Here is a 19,614-nt window from a genome sequence, read left to right on the forward strand (position 1 = left end):
CATGTTCTTTGCTTTTAATACAATCTAACCGCACCGTTCAGCTAAAACACGTCTGACCTTTGACCTGCTGCTTGGGGTTTTGGATTCCTTCTGTCTGAACACAGTTTGCCAGGCTTGATAAACTGTCTGACACTATCTCCACTAAAGCTGGAGCAGCACAGGGCTCCGCTCTATCTCCTTCACACAGCGGACTACAGGCAGAGCCATGTGTAATGTCCAGAGGTTCTCAGGTCCTGGTTGGTCTCCTGACCCGAGGCAGTGACCTGTTCTACAGACGGGAGCGTGAATCTTTTGTCAGCTGGTGTGATGAACATTTAAACAAAATGTTGGAAAGACCAAAGAGTTGGTGATTGATTTCAGAAGGAGGAGGAGGAGGAGGAGGAGGAGGAGGAGGAGGAGGAGGAGGAGGAGGAGGAGGAGCAGGACTCCCCAGGGACAACTGCAGGTCAGCAGATAGAAAGTGTGCAGTCGTATAAATATCTGGAGTCGATCTGGACAGTGAATGAAACTGGAAGAAGAACACTGATGCTGTTTGAACAGGCTTCTTCTTCCTCATGATGCTGTTTAAACAGGCTCAGTCAAGACTGAAGCTCAGATCCTTTGACATCAGCAGGAAGCTTCTTCATGTTCTCTATCAAGAGATCTCAGTGTTCTCTTCTGTGCTCTGCTGGGGGGGGGATCAATAAGATGATCAGAGGCTGGCTCAGTGATCGGCCTAACCCAGACTCACTAGAGGTCACTAGAGGTCACTGCTGAGAAGAGAACAAGGGCCGAGTTAGAAACCATTGTTTATTTTGAAGGCCTCCACACAGCGTGTCTTCACTGGACTCAGGAGGCCTCCGGGTTCTACTGAACCACTCAGAAGCTCTCTCCTTCCAGCAGCAGGTCCATGTTTTCATGAACACCTTCAGAGGTTTCGATCATGTTTCTTATTATGTATTCTTTGTAATGTGTCTATTGTTGTCTGTATCTAATGTTCATGTACTATTTACCATTGTATACGTGTTAGATAGTGTATATCAATAATACTTGTGTATTTGTGTCTCAGTGAGGGTCTCACTGTTTTTTTCTTATTGTTTGTTATATTTGGCTTTTGTTTTTTGCTGATTCATCGCTGCACTCTGACCTCTGACCTGTGATGTCACGGTGTTGATGTCTACTTCCTGCTGCAGGAAACTAAACTATTTCCTGCACAAGAAGAAGTGAAGCTCCACACGTGATGTGGGTCCACTGAGACCAATGAAACTACGTCTGGGAATCAGGTTTAGACACGGACCAGATCCAGATCCAGGATCCAAGATTCAAGATTCAAGATTGAGGATCGAGGGTCGAGGATCGAGGGTCGAGGATCGAGGATCGGGGAGGATTGAGGAGGATCGAGGGTCAAGGGTCGAGGGTCGAGGATCGAGGGTCAAGGGTCGAGGATCGAGGGTCGAGGAGGATCGAGGGTCCAGGATCGAGGAGGATCGCGGGTCGAGGATCGAGGAGGATCGAGGGTCGAGGATCGAGGATCGAGGATCGAGGAGGATCGAGGGTCGAGGGTCGACGATCGAGGGTCAAGGGTCGAGGATCGAGGGTCGAGGAGGATCGAGGGTCCAGGATCGAGGAGGATCGCGGGTCGAGGATCGAGGAGGATCGAGGGTCGAGGATCGAGGATCGAGGATCGAGGAGGATCGAGGGTCGAGGGTCGAGGATCGAGGGTCGAGGATCGAGGAGGATCGAGGATCGAGGATCGAGGAGGATCGAGGGTCGAGGGTCGAGGATCGAGGGTCGAGGATCGAGGAGGATCGAGGATCGAGGATCGAGGAGGGTCGAGGGTCGAGGGTCGAGGATCGAGGGTCGAGGGTCGAGGATCGAGGGTCGAGGATCGAGGAGGATCGAGGGTCAAGGGTCGAGGATCGAGGATCGAGGAGGATCGAGGGTCGAGGATTGAGGAGGATCGAGGGTCGAGGATCGAGGATCGAGGATCGAGGAGGATCGAGGGTCGAGGGTCGAGGATCGAGGGTCGAGGATCGAGGAGGATCGAGGATCGAGGATCGAGGAGGATTGAGGATCGAGGGTCGAGGATCGAGGGTCGAGGATCGAGGAGGATCGAGGGTCCAGGATCGAGGAGGATCGAGGGTCGAGGATCGAGGATCGAGGATCGAGGAGGATCGAGGGTCGAGGGTCGAGGAGGATCGAGGGTCCAGGATCGAGGAGGATCGAGGGTCGAGGATCGAGGAGGATCGAGGGTCGAGGATCGAGGATCGAGGATCGAGGATCGAGGAGGATCGAGGGTCGAGGGTCGAGGATCGAGGAGGATTGAGGGTCGAGGATCGAGGATCGAGGGTCGAGGGTCGAGGAGGATCGAGGGTCGAGGGTCGAGGATCGAGGAGGATCGAGGGTCGAGGATCGAGGATCGAGGAGGATCGAAGATCGAGGATCGAGGAGGATCGAGGGTCGAGGATCGAGGATCGAGGAGGATCGAGGGTCGAGGATCGAGGATCGAGGAGGATCGAGGGTCGAGGATCGAGGATCGAGGAGGATCGAGGATCGAGGGTCGAGGATCGAGGATCGAGGATCGAGGAGGATCGAGGGTCGAGGGTCGAGGAGGATCGAGGGTCCAGGATCGAGGATCGAGGATCGAGGAGGATCGAGGGTCGAGGATCGAGGAGGATCGAGGGTCGAGGATCGAGGAGGATCGAGGGTCGAGGGTCGAGGATCGAGGGTCGAGGATCGAGGATCGAGGGTCGAGGATCGAGGATCGAGGAGGATCGAGGGTCGAGGATCGAGGAGGATCGAGGGTCGAGGGTCGAGGATCGAGGAGGATCGAGGATCGAGGGTCGAGGATCGAGGATCGAGGGTCGAGGGTCGAGGGTCGAGGGTCGAGGATCGAGGGTCGAGGGTCGAGGATCGAGGAGGATCGAGGGTCGAGGGTCGAGGGTCGAGGATCGAGGGTCGAGGATCGAGGATCGAGGATCGAGGATCGAGGATCGAGGGTCGAGGATCGAGGGTCGAGGGTCGAGGATCGAGGAGGATCGAGGGTCAAGGGTCGAGGATCGAGGATCGAGGAGGATCGAGGATCGAGGATCGAGGAGGATCGAGGGTCGAGGATCGAGGATCGAGGAGGATCGAGGGTCGAGGGTCGAGGATCGAGGGTCGAGGATCGAGGAGGATCGAGGGTCGAGGATCGAGGAGGATTGAGGGTCGAGGAGGATCGAGGGTCGAGGGTCGAGGATCGAGGAGGATCGAGGGTCGAGGGTCGAGGATCGAGGAGGATCGAGGGTCGAGGATCGAGGATCGAGGATCGAGGATCGAGGGTCGAGGGTCGAGGGTCGAGGATCGAGGGTCGAGGATCGAGGAGGATCGAGGGTCGAGGGTCGAGGGTCGAGGGTCGAGGATCGAGGGTCGAGGATCGAGGATCGAGGATCGAGGGTCGAGGATCGAGGGTCGAGGGTCGAGGATCGAGGATCGAGGAGGATCGAGGATCGAGGATCGAGGATCGAGGAGGATCGAGGATCGAGGATCGAGGATCGAGGGTCGAGGATCGAGGATCGAGGGTCGAGGATCGAGGATCGAGGATCGAGGGTCGAGGATCGAGGATCGAGGGTCGAGGATCGAGGGTCGAGGATCGAGGATCGAGGATCGAGGGTCGAGGATCGAGGATCGACGAGGTTTCATGTTTATGTTATTTGAAAATGTTTTACAGACCAGTTCTGGTCCAGACTCTCACAGCTCCTGGTTCAAGATTCACAGAGTCCACTATCTGAACCAGAGGACTTTAAATCATCACCGTGTCATAACAATAATAATTAACCTAATGAGACCTGACTGACCAATCAGGAGCTTCCGTGCTCTGTGAGGTCACCATGGGAACCAGAGTTCTGTTGTTCTCAGTCACACGTTCTCACGGCTGTGTGTGTCTGTGTGTGTGAGTGTCTGTGTGTGTGTGTGTTAGTGTGTGAGTGTGTGTGAGTGAGTCTGTGTGTGTGTGAGTGTGTGAGTGTGTGTGAGAGAGTGTGTCTGTGAGTGTGTGTGAGAGAGTGTGTGAATAAACTAGACCAGCTGGGAACATGAGGACCGGATGTCTGGGACTCAAACCACCAACCAGGACAAGAAAACCACCGGGCTCTCTGATTGGCCGGTGAGTCCCTAAATTTACCAAACACTGCTGAGACTCTGGTTCTCACTGTGGCAGGGCCCCATTGCCCCCCACAGTCCACTACAGCCCCCCCCCCAGCCCACTACAGCCCACTACAGTCCACTAACAGACATAAACATATAGTTTTTTATGTCCCCCAATCACCACCTGGACAGGTTTTACCTCCCGGCTGTGCTGTGATTGGTCAACCACAGAGCTGCAGGTTCCCATGTGACTCAGATAGAAATAGAAATAAATATCTAACATCTGTCCTCACCTGAGAAGGTTCTGTTCCACATCCTCCTGGTCACCACGTCTCCTCTGGGCCTCAGGACCTCTCCTGGTCCTGGTCCTGGTCTCTGCTCACTCAGTGTCTCATTCAGGGCCTGAGAGTACATCATGACACCATCATAGAATCCTGCAGCGATGAGGTTATACTGACAGAGAGAGAGACACCAGGTATATATATGTATCTATACATACAGTATATCAATGTACACATATATAAATATATAAAATACATATATGGTGTGTTTTGTACCAGAGAGTCTTTGATCGTGTAGTTGAACATTTTCTTTGCGTCGTTCTTCAGAGTTTGAACAAACTGAAGATATTCTGGATTCTGAGGCTCCAGGTAGGTTAAGACCTTCACACTCTGTCAGACAGACAGGTAGAGAGACAGACAGGAAGAGAGATTAAAAGGTAGAGGGACAGACAGGTAGAGGGACAGACAGGTAGAGAGACAGACAGGAAGAGAGACAGACAGGTAGAGAGACAGACAGGTAGAGAGATTAAAAGGTAGAGGGACAGACAGGAAGAGAGACAGACAGGTAGCGAGACAGACAGGAAGAGAGATTAAAAGGTAGAGGGACAGACAGGTAGAGGGACAGACAGGTAGAGAGACAGACAGGAAGAGAGACAGACAGGTAGAGAGACAGACAGGTAGAGAGATTAAAAGGTAGAGAGACAGACAGGAAGAGAGATTTGAATTTGTGTTTCATTGACTTCCACTAAACTAAATATATATTAAAATATATTTATATGAACTATTATTCAGAAGACCATGGTTACATATCATACCTCAAATTATTGTATGATCAAAAAACATGAACAAAAATACAAAAACAACAATACTAATGAGAAATACAAATACAAATAATAAATAACAGTAATAATTAAAGCTGCGAGCAGCGATGAACGGGCCCTCGCATCTCGTTGCCCAGCACTAATAAAAAAATAATAATAGTAAATAAAAAGTGTCACCCTGAAAGCGTGGCGGGCGGCGAAGTCTTCCTGGTCTCCTCTGAACCACGGCCGGACGGGGCCCCGCCCCCCCAGACCCTCAGCAAAAAGATCAATGAAGAAGAAGACGTAGTCCTTCAACTCCACCCCGTCCTTCCAGAACTGGACCATCAGATTCCTGAGGATGTCCCAGGAGCAACAGAGGTACACCACTGAAGAAGAAACCAGAACCACACTCAAATCTTAGAGAAGAAGAAGATGTAGTCCCAGGTTGATGTTAAAACATCTGTTACTACATCTATAACACATCTGTTACTACATCTGTTACTACATCTATAACATCTGTTACTACATCTACAACACATGTGTTACTACATCTATAACATATCTGTCACTACATCTGTCACTACATCTATAACACATCTGTTACTACATCTGTTACTACATCTATAACACATGTGTTACTACATCTATAACATATCTCTCACTACATCTGTCACTACATCTATAACACATCTGTTACTACATCTGTCACTACATCTATAACACATGTGTTACTACATCTATAACACGTCTGTTACTACATCTATAACACGTCTGTCACCACATCTGTTACTACATCTATAACACTTCTGCTACTACATCTGTCACACGTCTGTTACTACATCTACAACACATCTGTTACTACATCTATAACACATGTGTTACTACATCTATAACATATCTGTCACTACATCTGTCACTACATCTATAACATATCTGTCACTACATGTGTCACTACATCTATAACACATCTGTTACTACATCTGTCACTACATCTATAACACATGTGTTACTACATCTATAACACGTCTGTTACTACATCTATAACACTTCTGTTACTACATCTGTCACTACATCTTTAACACTTCTGTTACTACATATGTTACTTACAATAAATGTGTTTCTGTGTGAGACCACTGTAGACATCTATTAACAGTACTAAACCGTAAACGTGTTTCTGTGTGAGACCACTGTAGACGTCTATTAACAGTACTAAACCGTAAACATGTGTTTCTGGACAACATGAACAGATTAACTCTGTAATTTAACACACAGGAGACGTCACGACTCTGAGCCGACAACAGATGGCCTCACTTAGTGTGTGTGTGTGAGACAGACACTTTATTTTGAACATAAGATAAGGACACAAAACAAGGAAGAGAAGAAGAGGAGGGGCCAGTGAAAGCAGTGGAAGCAGTGGAAGCAGTGAAAGCAGTGAAAGGCCGTGAAAGCAGTAAAAGCAGTGGAAGCAGTGAAAGTAGTGAAAGCAGTGAAAGCAGTGAAAGCAGTAAAAGCAGTAAAAGCACTGAAAGCAGTGAAAGCAGTGAAAGCAGTGAAAGCAGTAAAAGCAGTAAAAGCACTGAAAGCAGTGAAAGCAGTGAAAGCAGTGGAAGCAGTGAAAGCAGTGAAAGCACTGAAAGCACTGGAAGCCGTGAAAGCAGTAAAAGCAGTGGAAGCAGTGAAAGTAGTGAAAGCAGTGAAAGCAGTGAAAGCAGTGGAAGCAGTGAAAGCAGTAAAAGAAGTGGAAGCAGTGAAAGTAGTGAAAGCAGTGGAAGCAGTGGAAGTAGTGAAAGTAGTGAAAGCACTGAAAGCACTGGAAGCAGTGAAAGCAGTAAAAGAAGTGGAAGCAGTGAAAGTAGTGAAAGCAGTGGAAGCAGTGGAAGTAGTGAAAGTAGTGAAAGCACTGAAAGCACTGGAAGCAGTGAAAGCAGTAAAAGCAGTGGAAGCAGTGAAAGTAGTGAAAGCAGTGGAAGCAGTGAAAGTAGTGAAAGCAGTGAAAGCAGTGAAAGCAGTAAAAGCAGTAAAAGAAGTGGAAGCAGTGAAAGTAGTGAAAGCAGTGGAAGCAGTGGAAGTAGTGAAAGTAGTGAAAGCAGTGAAAGTAGTGAAAGCAGTGGAAGCAGTGAAAGTAGTGAAAGCAGTGGAAGCAGTGAAAGTAGTGAAAGCACTGAAAGCACTGGAAGCAGTGAAAGCAGTAAAAGCAGTGGAAGCAGTGAAAGTAGTGAAAGCAGTGGTAGCAGTGAAAGTAGTGAAAGCAGTGAAAGCAGTGAAAGCAGTAAAAGAAGTGGAAGCAGTGAAAGTAGTGAAAGCAGTGGAAGCAGTGGAAGTAGTGAAAGCACTGAAAGCACTGGAAGCAGTGAAAGCAGTAAAAGCAGTGGAAGCAGTGAAAGTAGTGAAAGCAGTGGAAGCAGTGAAAGTAGTGAAAGCAGTGAAAGCAGTAAAAGAAGTGGAAGCAGTGAAAGTAGTGAAAGCAGTGGAAGCAGTGGAAGTAGTGAAAGTAGTGAAAGCAGTGCAAGTAGTGAAAGCAGTGGAAGCAGTGAAAGTAGTGAAAGCAGTGGAAGCAGTAGAAGCAGTGAAAGCAGTGAAAGTAGTGAAAGCAGTGGAAGCAGTGAAAGCAGTGAAAGCAGTAGAAGCAGTGAAAGCAGTGGAAGCAGTAGAAGCAGTGAAAGCAGTGGAAGCAGTAGAAGCAGTGAAAGCAGTAGAAGCAGTGAAAGTAGTGAAAGCAATGGAAGCAGTGAAAGCAGTGGAAGTAGTGAAAGCAGTGGAAGCGTCAGACCTCGACCGTTGTCCCGGATCTCCTGGACCACGTTCTTGTAGTTGACGTTGTCGGCCTTGATCGCAAGGTCCCGGATGCTGACGTTGCGTTTTCCGAGCAGAGTGTACAGACCCTCCACGGCGAAGTAGCATGGCCGGTCGTCGTTGGCGTCCTTGTTGTCGCTGAAGATCAACATGGCGTGACGCCGCCAGCCGAACGAGTCCTGGATCCTCACGCTGAACTCGCCCAGCTTCTGGTGGGTGGGGCCCGTGTTGGTGACCGCCGCATAGTGCTCAAAGCCGATGGCACGGGCGCCGGCGGTCACCATGGGAACATCCCAGTGGGTGGTGAAGCGGGCGACAGGCGAGGACGAGTAGTCGCAGCCAGGCCCCACAAAGGCCCAGGGGTCGTGGGCCAGCTTCAGGTCCACGGCCACCAGCGGCGCCATGGAGTCCGAGCAGAAGCCGTCGCGGTTCTCCGAGCTGCCGTGAACCAGCTGGAGCTTCAGGCCCGGCAGCAGCCGGGGATTGGAGTTCACCAGCCGCACCGCTTGGATGAGCGCCGGGGCCACGCGAGGCCACGCCCACGCGTAGTCCGTGTTAGTCAGAGGCAAGATGGCCGCCAGAGTCACCTCCTGGAGGACCTCGCTGGTGTTGTCAGCTGACTGAGAGGAATCAGCTGATTGGACCAGGAGGAAGAGGAGGAGCAGTGAGGGGCGGGGCCACGGGGGGAGGGGCCACCTGGGCAGCATGATGAGCCTGTCAGACGAGGTGCAGGGAAACTGACATATACATATAAAACAAAGAAGAAAGAATTAAGGAGTTGATATAGTTGATTGCATCTCGATATCAACTCCTTATAGAGATGCAATAAGGATACTTATATTTATTCTATTATTTGATCTAAATTTGATGAACTCATCAATGAACTGATTCATTGATATATATATATATATATATATATATATATATATATATATATATATATACATATATATATTGCTGCAGAGTTCCAATGAAACATTCACGTTAATATGAATCCAGAAACATTTTCCTCATCAATCAACACTTTGACTTGAACTACTTTAACTACATGTATAAATACTTTAACTACATGTATACAGAGTTGTACTGTCAGCGGTGTATTCTCGGTGTGTACTAGTACTTGTACTGCAGTAAAGGACTGTTTACCTGCTCACAGCTTCCTGTTGCTTCACGTTCACACAAAGACCAGAAGACGTTTCCACGGAAACAAACCGGAGAGAACCGGGAAAACACGTCACATATTACCGGAGGCTCGAGAGCGGAGAGAAGAGGAACCGAGAGAAACGTCCCGGTAACCGTCGGTCCGCAGCTCCTCCAGTCTGCGCGGCCAACACGACGAGGCACGGCGGACACGCGCACACGTACACGCTCTGAGGGGGGTGCGGAGGGCACGAGTGCCGTCGTGATAATAGTGTGTGTGTGCGCGTGCGCGTCTCTCTCGTCCCCTCAGAGACTTCGGAGGGAAAATTCAATTACCATGATGAGGGGGGACAACATGTAACATTACAATGATTCATATTTGTGTGTGTGTGTGTGTGTGCGTGTGTGTGTGTGTGTGCGTGCGTGTAGGTGTGCGTGTAGGTGTATGTGTGTGTGTGTGTGTGTGTGTGTGTGTGTGTGTGTGCGTGTAGGTGTGTGTGTGTGTGTGTGTGTAGGTGTGTGTGTGTGTGTGTGTGTGTAGGTGTGTGTGTGCGCGTATGTATGTAGGTGTGTGTGTGTGTGTGTGTGTGTAGGTGTGTGTGCGTGCGTGTGTGTGTGTAGGTGTGTGTGTGTGCGCGTATGTGTGTAGGTGTGCGTGTGTGTGTGCGCGTATGTATGTAGGTGTGTGTGTGCGTGCGCGTATGTGTGTAGGTGTGTGTGTGTGTGCGTGCGCGTATTTGTGTGTGCGTGTGTGTGTGTGTGTGTGTGAGCGTATGTGTGTAGGTGTGTGTGTGCGTATGTGTGTAGGTGTGTGTGTGTGTAGGTGTGTGTGTGTGAGCGTATGTGTGTGTGTGCGTGTGTGTGTGTGAGCGTATGTGTGTGTGTGCGTGTGTGTGTGTGAGCGTATGTGTGTAGGTGTGTGTGTGTGTGTGCGTATGTGTGTAGGTGTGTGTGTGTGAGCGTATGTGTGTAGGTGTGTGTGTGTGCGTGTAGGTGTGTGTGTGTGAGCGTATGTGTGTAGGTGTGTGTGTGTGCGTGCGCGTATGTGTGTGTGCGTGTCAGACAGGTTCTATTTCATCCTTACTGACGCCAGAGGCGGGGCTTATCACTAGATAGCTTCTGTCTCGGGCCTGCGCAGGTCGAGTATTTATATCAACAAAGTCACCTGTGACCTCGGATGACCCCCGTCGTCTATAAGTTCCGGTGTCATCCTGAGTTCAGTCCCTTTTCATCTTCTCGCTACGTAGGCTAGCTACCATGGTAGCATAAGCTTAAACAAAGATGTGTCTACGATCAAGACATATTGGAGCTTGTCGCTGTAGCCTTGTGACCACCGGTCGGAGTTGCGGATCTCTCGCCCTCCAAAGGCTGCGATAAGCGGTCCCTCTTAGGAGGGAGTGTGTTTCGCCGTTCGGACCATCGAGCCCCGGACTGGTGGACGCCCCTATCATCGGTCATCACCAGTCTGATAAGGGCCACCGAAGTCGTGAAGACAGCAATCTGTGAGATCGATTAACATTGTTTTCTATAACCGTTGTTCGTTTTCCATGGTCAAATCTTGTCCATAGTGTTCATATGTTGTCCATATGTTGTTCATGTTGTCCATATGTTGTTCATATGTTGTTCATATGTTGTTCATATGTTGTTCATATGTTGTTCATGTTGTCCATATGTTGTTCATATGTTGTTCATATGTTGTCCATATGTTGTTCATATGTTGTTCATATGTTGTCCATATGTTGTTCATGTTGTCCATATGTTGTTCATATGTTGTTCATATGTTGTCCATATGTTGTTCATATGTTGTTCATATGTTGTTCATATGTTGTTCATGTTGTCCATATGTTGTTCATATGTTGTTCATATGTTGTCCAAATGTTGTTCATATTTTGTCCATATGTTGTTCATATGTTGTCCATATGTTGTCCATATGTTGTTCATATGTTGTTCATGTTGTCCATATGTTGTTCATATGTTGACCATATGTTGTTCATATGTTGTCCATATGTTGTCCATATGTTGTCCATATGTTGTTCATATTTTGTCCATATGTTGTCCATATGTTGTCCATATGTTGACCATATGTTGTTCATATGTTGTCCATATGTTGTCCATATGTTGACCATATGTTGTTCATATGTTGTTCATATGTTGTCCATATGTTGTTCATATGTTGTTCATATGTTGTCCATATGTTGTTCATGTTGTCCATATGTCGTTCATATTTTGTCCATATGTTGTCCATATGTTGTCCATATGTTGACCATATGTTGTTCATATGTTGTTCATATGTTGACCATATGTTGTCCATATGTTGTCCATATGTTGTCCATATGTTGTCCATATGTTGTCCATATGTTGTTCATATGTTGTCCATATGTTGTTCATATGTTGACCATATGTTGTTCATATGTTGTTCATGTTATTAATATTATTATTATTATTATTATTATATTATTAATGATGTAAATAATGTTTATGTATTAGTAATAGTGTTAATATGGTTAATATATTAGTAATTATGTTAATAGTGTTAGTGTTTTAGTAATAGGGTTACTAAAGTACAGTGGTGGCCGTCAGGGCCTGCAAAGCCTTCTCTGCTGGTTTAAACAGAATCACAAAGTTATAGCTATTATATAATTTAATAATTTTTCTTAAATACACTACATGTATTATAATTTATAAAAATATTTGTCCCATCATCTTATGTTCTCATTGCACAGCTACTGTTTTCCTCAGTTGCTCTGCTTCAGTGCAGCTTGTTTTAACCCCGAGCGACGCCTAATTGGACGTCACGAGAGTGTTTTGCGAAGAAGAGCGTCGTATAAATCACTTTTCCGAAACGAATATAATGAAGTTTACCCACATGCTATATACCTACTTAATGACGAGATTCTGAGAAACTATACAAAAAAAGTCATTTTACTCACTCAAAACACAATTATACACAAAGTAATATATAAACTACCAAGTTCCAGCACAATACCACGTATTTTTCGGCGAGCTACAGCGAGCTACGCACTCTGAATGCAGATATCATCACAAAAAAAGAGACCGTCATGGCCGAACGATAGCTTAGCAAGCATGAGAATTCCTGAATCCACAGATATCTTTCATAATTCTCTCCTTCAAACCGTGTATTAGTATTAGTAATAATGTTAATATTGTTAATGTATTAGTAATAATGTATAATAGAGTATTAAGAGTATTTTTACCTGGTATTATTACTTTTACTATAACCGAGTAATTTTAAAACATCATTTTAGTACTTTTAATATAACTATGTTTGCACCGTGTTATTAGCATCTTTACTGTAACGGGGTATCTCTATAGTGTGGTGCTAGTGTCTTTGCTAAAAGAGTATTATTACACTGTGGTATCAGTACTTTTACTGCAGTAAAGGATCTGAATCCTTCCTCCTCATACTGGTCATGATAATGAGATCTTATTTTGTGTTTATTTGATTTCTCACCTACAAGAGTTTATTCATGTTTTGGATTTCAATCTGTATCATTTCAATCAGATTTATTATATCACCAAGTTGATTGTGAGGTCAGAATCAGTGTGTGGGTTGTTAATAAAGTTAATGAACACACAAATACAACCCACTGTGTGTGTCTTAACAGGATACACCCGGTGGACCAGGAAGTCACTTTGTAACACAAACACACACACACACACACGCACACACACAGTTTACCTCCCTGTACCTCTTCCTGGAAATGATCCCACACACACTGTCAACACACACACACACAGACATACACACACACTTATACACACACTCCCTCTCTTCCTCCCACACTCTCCTGTTAATAAAAAAAGGTATTTGTTTAAGAATGTTCCTTTTGTGTGACAGAAAAGGTTTGACTTGAACGCACCACGCCGACTCCAGCAGAGCATCGAACATACGGCGTTACAGACGGTTCTCTAAAGAACGTCAACAAACACACTGTAAATGTCATAAAAACTCTGAAAGACGACAATGATAAATATGTATATATATATATGTATATATATATATATACATATATATACCAGTGTTGGGCCGTCAGGGCCAGCAAAGCCTTCTCTGCTGGCCTAAACAGAATCACAAAGTTAGAGCTATTTTATAATTTAATAATTTTTCATAAATACACTACATGTGTTATAATTATAAAACACATAAATCAGGCCCCTGAGAGATCAAAAATGGTTCAGAATGATGCCAAACTGCTGTATTAGATAGATTGAACCCTGTTAGTGATAAAACAAGTGAAATATGTAGTTATATTGTATATAAAATTAGAATAGAACAGCTGGAAACCTGGTTCCAAAATTCGGAAAATTCAGAATTTTGGCTTGAGCTGGCATGAACTCTCTGTACTCCAACCTCTATCAACTTGGCCTGCTTCACTTTATCAAAGTAAAACCTGTTTTAAAAAGGTCTGCTGACATGTTGTGCTGTGATTGTGGAGAGTTTCAGGCTCACTGCTGCATTATTTCAAAGACAAAAGTGCTTTTTTTCCAGGCGAACCTGAACATTTTTTATTTGACACTGATATGTACACATTAACAAACTATCACAAGTGTTATAATCCCATTGAAATGATTCAAATAGACCTCGTAGTTAGAGAGATGAGCCCCTTAGAGTACGGGTATGACATGTTCGAGCGGAGGGCTCAAAATAGGCTTAGAGGTTAAATAAAATACGTGTTTGATTTCAAACATCCTCAAACGTGTCACCTCTTCAAAAATGTCGGTAATCAATCAGCTGATCAACAGAAAATCAAAAAATTAAAAGCAAAAACGCCACAAAACATTTTGCTGTTTTTGAGCTTCTGAGAGATTTAATGCTTCTCGTATGACTCTAGAAAAAAAACATCTGAGAATGTGTTTCTATTTTTATTTTATTTAGAAAAATGAAAGCTGACATCTTTGTGAAGTTTAGTCGTCCCAGTCCGACAGAACATAAAACCAGTCTATGAACTCTACAGCTGGAGGAAGTCTGGCTGCAGGCCGTCCTGCCTCCTGATTGGTTCTTTGGTGTCCAGGTGGACCTCGGTGTGGACCTTCAGGTGCACGTCTCTGGAGCGTTTCTCCTGGTAGCTCCTCCCACAGACGCTGCAGCTGTAGGGTTTCTCTCCGCTGTGCGTCAGCAGGTGTTTCTTCAGGTCGTTCTTGGTGACGAAGGCCTTCCAGCACAGGTGGCAGCTGAACGGTTTCTCCTTCTTGTGGAACCGGATGTGGGTCTCCAGGTACCCTTTGGTGCTGAAGCTCTTGTTGCAAAAGCTACAGCTGAACGGCTTCTCCCCGGTGTGGGTCAGCAGGTGGGCGTTCAGTCCTCCGATCTGTCTGAAGGCCTTCCCACAGACGCGGCACCGGAACGGCTTTTCTCCGGTGTGGATCCTCTTGTGGACCTCCAGGACGTGGACGGATGCCAAGCTCCTCCCGCAGGTCTCGCAGGAGACGCGGTGCGCCGGTCTCTCTCCGGTGTGGTTCCTGATGTGCGTCGTCAGAGCGCCATTGTCGATGAACGTCTTCCCGCAGAACTCGCAGATGTACGGACGCTCCCCGCTGTGGATCCTCTTGTGGCGCCGCAGGGCGCCGGGCCGCGGGAAGGATTTTCCGCAAACAGAGCAGCGGTACGGTTTGACGCCGGTGTGACTCCGCATGTGCGTCTCGATGTTCTGGTAGGCTTTACCGCAGACATGACAGATCTTATCGGCGTCTCTGTGAGTCTGCAGGTGGTCCGTCAGGGTCTCGGACGGCAGTAAACTTTCACCGCAGACGCCGCAGATGGACTCTGCCGAGTGACTCTTGGCGTGTTTCCTCAAACTACCTTTACTTTGAAAATAATCTCCACAGACTTTACAGCCGTCGGACATTGGCGTCAACTCCTGGATGAGCTCCTCGACACTCTGACCTGTCTCCATCTCGGGACTCTGTGAGTCCGGCGGCGGTTCGGCGTCCTCGTTCGTGTCCCGTGAGTGACCCCTGCTGTGAATCTTCAGGGCGCCACTCTCCACGAACGTCTTTCCGCAGTGCCGGCAGACGTGTGGCTGTTCGCCGCCGTGGATCCTCTTGTGGCGCCGCAGCGCTCCGGGTCGGGGGAACCGCTTGCCGCAGACTATGCAGCGGTACGGTTTGATTCCTGTGTGGCTTCGCATGTGCGTCTCCATGTTCTGGAAACTCTTTCCACAGACGCCGCAGGTCCCGCCAGTCTCTCGGTGGGACTGCAGGTGAGTCCGCAGACCGTCAGCTGAGTCCAGCTCCTGTCCACAGACGCCACAGATGCTCCGAGCGTCTCTGCAGTGCGTCTCGGCGTGTTTCCTCAAGAACCCTTGGCTGTGGAAGGAGTCGCTGCAGACTCTGCAGCAGAGCCAAGAGGAAACAAATCTTCTGTCTCTCTTTGGTTTCGGCGTCTCAGACCGATCGTCCTCTTTGTCTACCTCCTCATCGCCGTCTCCGTCGTCCTTTTCGTGGGTCTTCAGGTGGTCCTGGAGCAGCTGGTTCTGGGTGAAGGTCAGTCCACAGAGGGGACAGACATCATGCATCCTCCTGCCGTGGATCTTCTTGTGTCTCCTCAGCGCTCCGGGTCGGGGGAAGCTCTTGCCGCAGACGTCGCAGCCGAACGGTTTGACCCCCGTGTGACTCCTCAGGTGCGTCTCCACGTTCTGAAATGTCTTCCCACAGATTTCACACGATCCGACGGGTTCTCTGTGAGATCTGAGATGGTCCAACAAACCGTCTGAGGACTCGACATGTTCTCCGCAGACTCCACACTCTGGACTGTCCGAGTGTGTTTCCGCATGTTTCACCAGATTCCCTTTGTGACGGAAGGTTTTACCACAGATCCGACAGCGGTGAGCCGCCGGCCGCCTCCGTCGTCCTCCGTCTGTCGCGAGAGTTCCTTTAATGCCGGACGAGTCGTCGCCGCTGTCGGCCGCAGAGACGTCTGAGGAGGCGGAGCTGGGCGGGGCCGCGTGGGGGTGGGCGGGGTCAACCTCAGGAGGCGGGGCCGTGTGGGGGTGGGCGGGGTCAACCTCAGGAGACGGGGCCGTATGGGGGTGGGCGGGGTCGACCTCAGGAGGCGGGGCCGTATGGGGGTGGGCGGGGTCGACCTCAGGAGGCGGGGCCGTATGGGGGTGGGCGGGGTCGACCTCAGGAGGCGGGGCCGTATGGGGGTGGGCGGGGTCGACCTCAGGAGGCGGGGCCGTATGGGGGTGGGTTTGTCGGTTTTCGGTCGTCCTGATGGAGTCTGGAAGAAAAAAAAGACAACCAATTAATTCAGAGCTGCAGATTTGAGTCAAACTGTGACCTTTTTATGTTGATTTGTAGTGAAGGACCGTAGTGGATCCGTACTGACCCCCCCACAGTTTAACGTTAACCATCACAGTGTAAATACGGTTTTACTGACGATTGTTCTCCAATATTCAGTAAAACATGTGTTTCTAGTCTCTGATAATGTTACATTGTAAACAACCAATCAGAAGAGAGCTAGTAACGTTAGCAGCACCGCTAACGGCTAACCAACGGAGGTTCACTTCAGTGACATCATGATGCCTTCAGGCTCTGCTCAGAGAACATGAGTACCTGAAGGTGAATTATAACGTTATTATTAATTTTTTTTTAAATGCACAGTATATACACTAAATAGAATTGTATTAAATTAACTAAGAAAAATGAAAGAATAAACTAAACAGTAGTGCACAAGATTGCCAACAGCAGCAACAACAGTGTAGCAGTGCTATAGTGTTGTGTATGATTTGGCCAGAGGTGATTCATTATAGAGTCTAAAGGCAGAGGGCAGGAATGTTCTCCTGGATCTGGATCAGTCTGTCCCTGCAGCAGGTGGGTCAGAGGGGGGTCCTGGTGATCCAGTATGGAGAGTAGTTTCTTCAGTGTCCTCCTCTCCACCACCTGTTCCAGATTGTCTTGTTTGCAGCCAGTGATGGAGCCTCTGAACCAGTTTGTTGAGTCTGTCGGTGTCTCCGGCTCCAATGCTGCTCCAGCAGACTACAGAGCATTAAAGTGCACTGACCACACCAGACTGGTAGAACATCTCCAACATCTCGCTGCACACGTTGAAGGATCGAAGTTCCCTCAAGAAGAAGAGTCGACTCCTCCCCTTCTTGTGCACAGCCTTGATGTTGTTCTTCCAGTTCAGTGTGTTGTTGATGGAGACACCAGGAACTTGTCCTCCTCCATCATGTCCACGTCCTCTCCCAGAACTCTCAGCGGTTGTGGAGCCGTCGTCTTCCTCCTGAAGTCCACCACCATCTCTCTGGTCTTAATTATTATTTAGAGGACTTTATGTAATTATGTTTTTGATGAGTTAGTTCTTCTTACATTTACACCAGAAGGTTCTTTTGTTTATTACTAATATCAATGGAGCTGTGACGTCACACCAATCAATACATCTGATTGTTGTCTGTTTTAAACTCACCGGTCCGGTTCAATCGGACCACCGGACTCAGCACCGCCTCCAGCAGCCGGTTCTGCCGCTCCAGCTGCCGCCGGTAGTCCTCCACCTCCCGGTCCAGCAGCTCCACGATCCTTTCCGCCGCCGCCGCGAGCCGCTCAGTGAGCAGCAGCCGGAGGAGGCGACCACCGGAGCCACCGAAGCTCCGCTTCTCCAGCCTCCTCAAGACCTCCTCCCCGACCCGGGTCAGCTGCTCCGACACCGATACCGTCAGGGACCGGAGCCCGAACCGCGGCGGGTGTTCTGTCAGAGACATCCCTGTAAAGAGCTCTGTCCTCCGGCCAGAAGGAAAGAAAACAACACGGAGGTGATCCGGGTCACCGAGTAGAGACAGAAGTCTGCCCTCTGCTGGACTGGAGGACAGATAAAAGAGATACTACAGATATTACAGAGACTGTATATATATACTACACATATATATACATATACATATAGGACTGATCAGTGGTGGCCGTCAGGGCCTGCAAAGCCTTCTCTGCTGTTCTAAACAGAATCACAAAGTTATAGCTATTTTATAATTTAATCATTGTTCTTAAACACACTACATGTATTATAATTTATATAAATATTGTTCCCATTATCTTATGTTCTCATAGCACAGCTACTGTGCTCCTCAGCTGCTCTGCTTCAGTGCAGCTTGTTTTAAGTAGAGCTTTGATCCAATCAGAGTTCACCTCTGTGTCTCTAGGTAGAAGAGAGGCCCCAGGCCTGCAGACTCACCAGTGAATCCATGTGCAGGTTAAGTGAACGGGGACGATGTTGTTGATCGTCATAGTGTTCAACCAATCAGATCTTTAGTTTGACATGTTCATTCTTTGACGTGTTTGACCAGAACATGATGATTGTTTCTCTGAAATGATGAAACTCATGAAACTCTGAATGATCCTCAGTGACTGAATGAAATGATGATCAATGATGTAAAGATTCACTTTCATCCTTTCATCATGAAGTTATTGAGGAAACATCATGAAAACACAAATCTTTACTAAATGAAGGAAGTTGTTTGTGGTTCTTTTCTTGTTCAGACTACAATGAACATCTATTTAAACCAGAGAACAGATCAAATATAAACTAGAGTTTAATCTGATCTTCACTGTTTACATGTTGAAACACGTCATCAGTCGATCGGCTGCAGCGTCCAATCACATCACTGATGAACACTGAGGGGGCGTGTCAGCCGTTAAAACACTTCCTGGAAGTCTGTTCTCGTGGTTCCTCGCTCATGGCTCCTCAGAGATCCCTCCTCTCTCCTCTCTCCTCTCTCCTCCCTCCTCTCTCCTCTCTCCTCCCTTCTCTCTCCTCACTCCTCCCTCCTCCCTCCTCTCTCCTCTCTCATCTCTCCTCTCTCCTCTCTCCTCCCTCCTCTCTCCTCTCTCCTCTCTCCTCACTCCTCTGTCCTCTCTCCTCTCTCCTCACTCCTCTCTCCTCACTCCTCTCTCCTCCCTCCTCTCTCCTCACTCCTCTGTCCTCTCTCCTCTCTCCTCCCTCCTCTCTCCTCACTCCTCCGTCCTCTCTCCTCCCTCCTCCCTCCTCACTCCTCTGTCCTCTCTCCTCTCTCCTCACTCCTCTCTCCTCACTCCTCTCTCCTCTCTCCTCCCTCCTCTCTCCTCACTCCTCCCTCCTCTCTCCTCCCTCCTCCCTCCTCTCTCCTCACTCCTCTCCTCACTCCTCTGTCCTCTCTCCTCTCTCCTCCCTCCTCCCTCCTCTCTCCTCCCTCCTCTCTCCTCCCTCCTCTCCTCACTCCTCTCTCCTCCCTCCTCTCCTCACTCCTCTCTCCTCCCTCCTCCCTCCTCCCTCCTCCCTCCTCCCTCCTCTCTCCTCACTCCTCCCTCCTCTCCTCACTCCTCTGTCCTCTCTCCTCTCTCCTCACTCCTCTCTCCTCACTCCTCTCTCCTCACTCCTCTCTCCTCTCTCCTCACTCCTCTCTCCTCCCTCCTCTCTCCTCCCTCCTCCCTCCTCTCCTCACTCCTCTGTCCTCTCTCCTCTCTCCTCCCTCCTCTCTCCTCCCTCCTCTCCTCTCTCCTCACTC

The 19,614-nt window shown here is 48.3% G+C and overlaps 2 protein-coding genes across 2 annotated transcripts in view; both read right to left on the reverse strand.

Moving 5' to 3' along the window:
* npr1a (natriuretic peptide receptor 1a) overlaps positions 1 to 10,572 on the reverse strand; it is a gene marked incomplete at both ends in the record, with an annotated part of 32,950 nt that extends 22,378 nt beyond the window's left edge. Inside the window, 8 exon segments of the mRNA XM_079176355.1 lie at positions 4,398 to 4,557; positions 4,662 to 4,775; positions 5,384 to 5,574; positions 7,959 to 8,718; positions 9,128 to 9,147; positions 9,267 to 9,375; positions 9,378 to 9,434; positions 10,480 to 10,572. Of these exon segments, the coding sequence (XP_079032481.1) occupies positions 4,398 to 4,557; positions 4,662 to 4,775; positions 5,384 to 5,574; positions 7,959 to 8,718; positions 9,128 to 9,147; positions 9,267 to 9,375; positions 9,378 to 9,434; positions 10,480 to 10,572 (1,504 nt within the window).
* A 3,493-nt stretch (positions 10,573 to 14,065) lies between these two features.
* Positions 14,066 to 17,841, reverse strand: LOC306708515 (uncharacterized protein; the record flags this gene model as incomplete). The annotated part of the gene is made up of 2 exons (XM_079176357.1): positions 14,066 to 16,120; positions 17,522 to 17,841. The coding sequence occupies 2 exons, from the start codon at positions 17,839 to 17,841 to the stop codon at positions 14,092 to 14,094; spliced, it is 2,349 nt and encodes a 782-aa protein (XP_079032483.1). The 3' UTR covers positions 14,066 to 14,091.
* Positions 17,842 to 19,614: the final 1,773 nt, after the last annotated feature.

Source organism: Pholis gunnellus (assembly GCF_910591455.1).
Source record: "Pholis gunnellus genome assembly, chromosome: 16".
NCBI classification, from domain to species: Eukaryota; Metazoa; Chordata; class Actinopteri; order Perciformes; family Pholidae; genus Pholis; species Pholis gunnellus.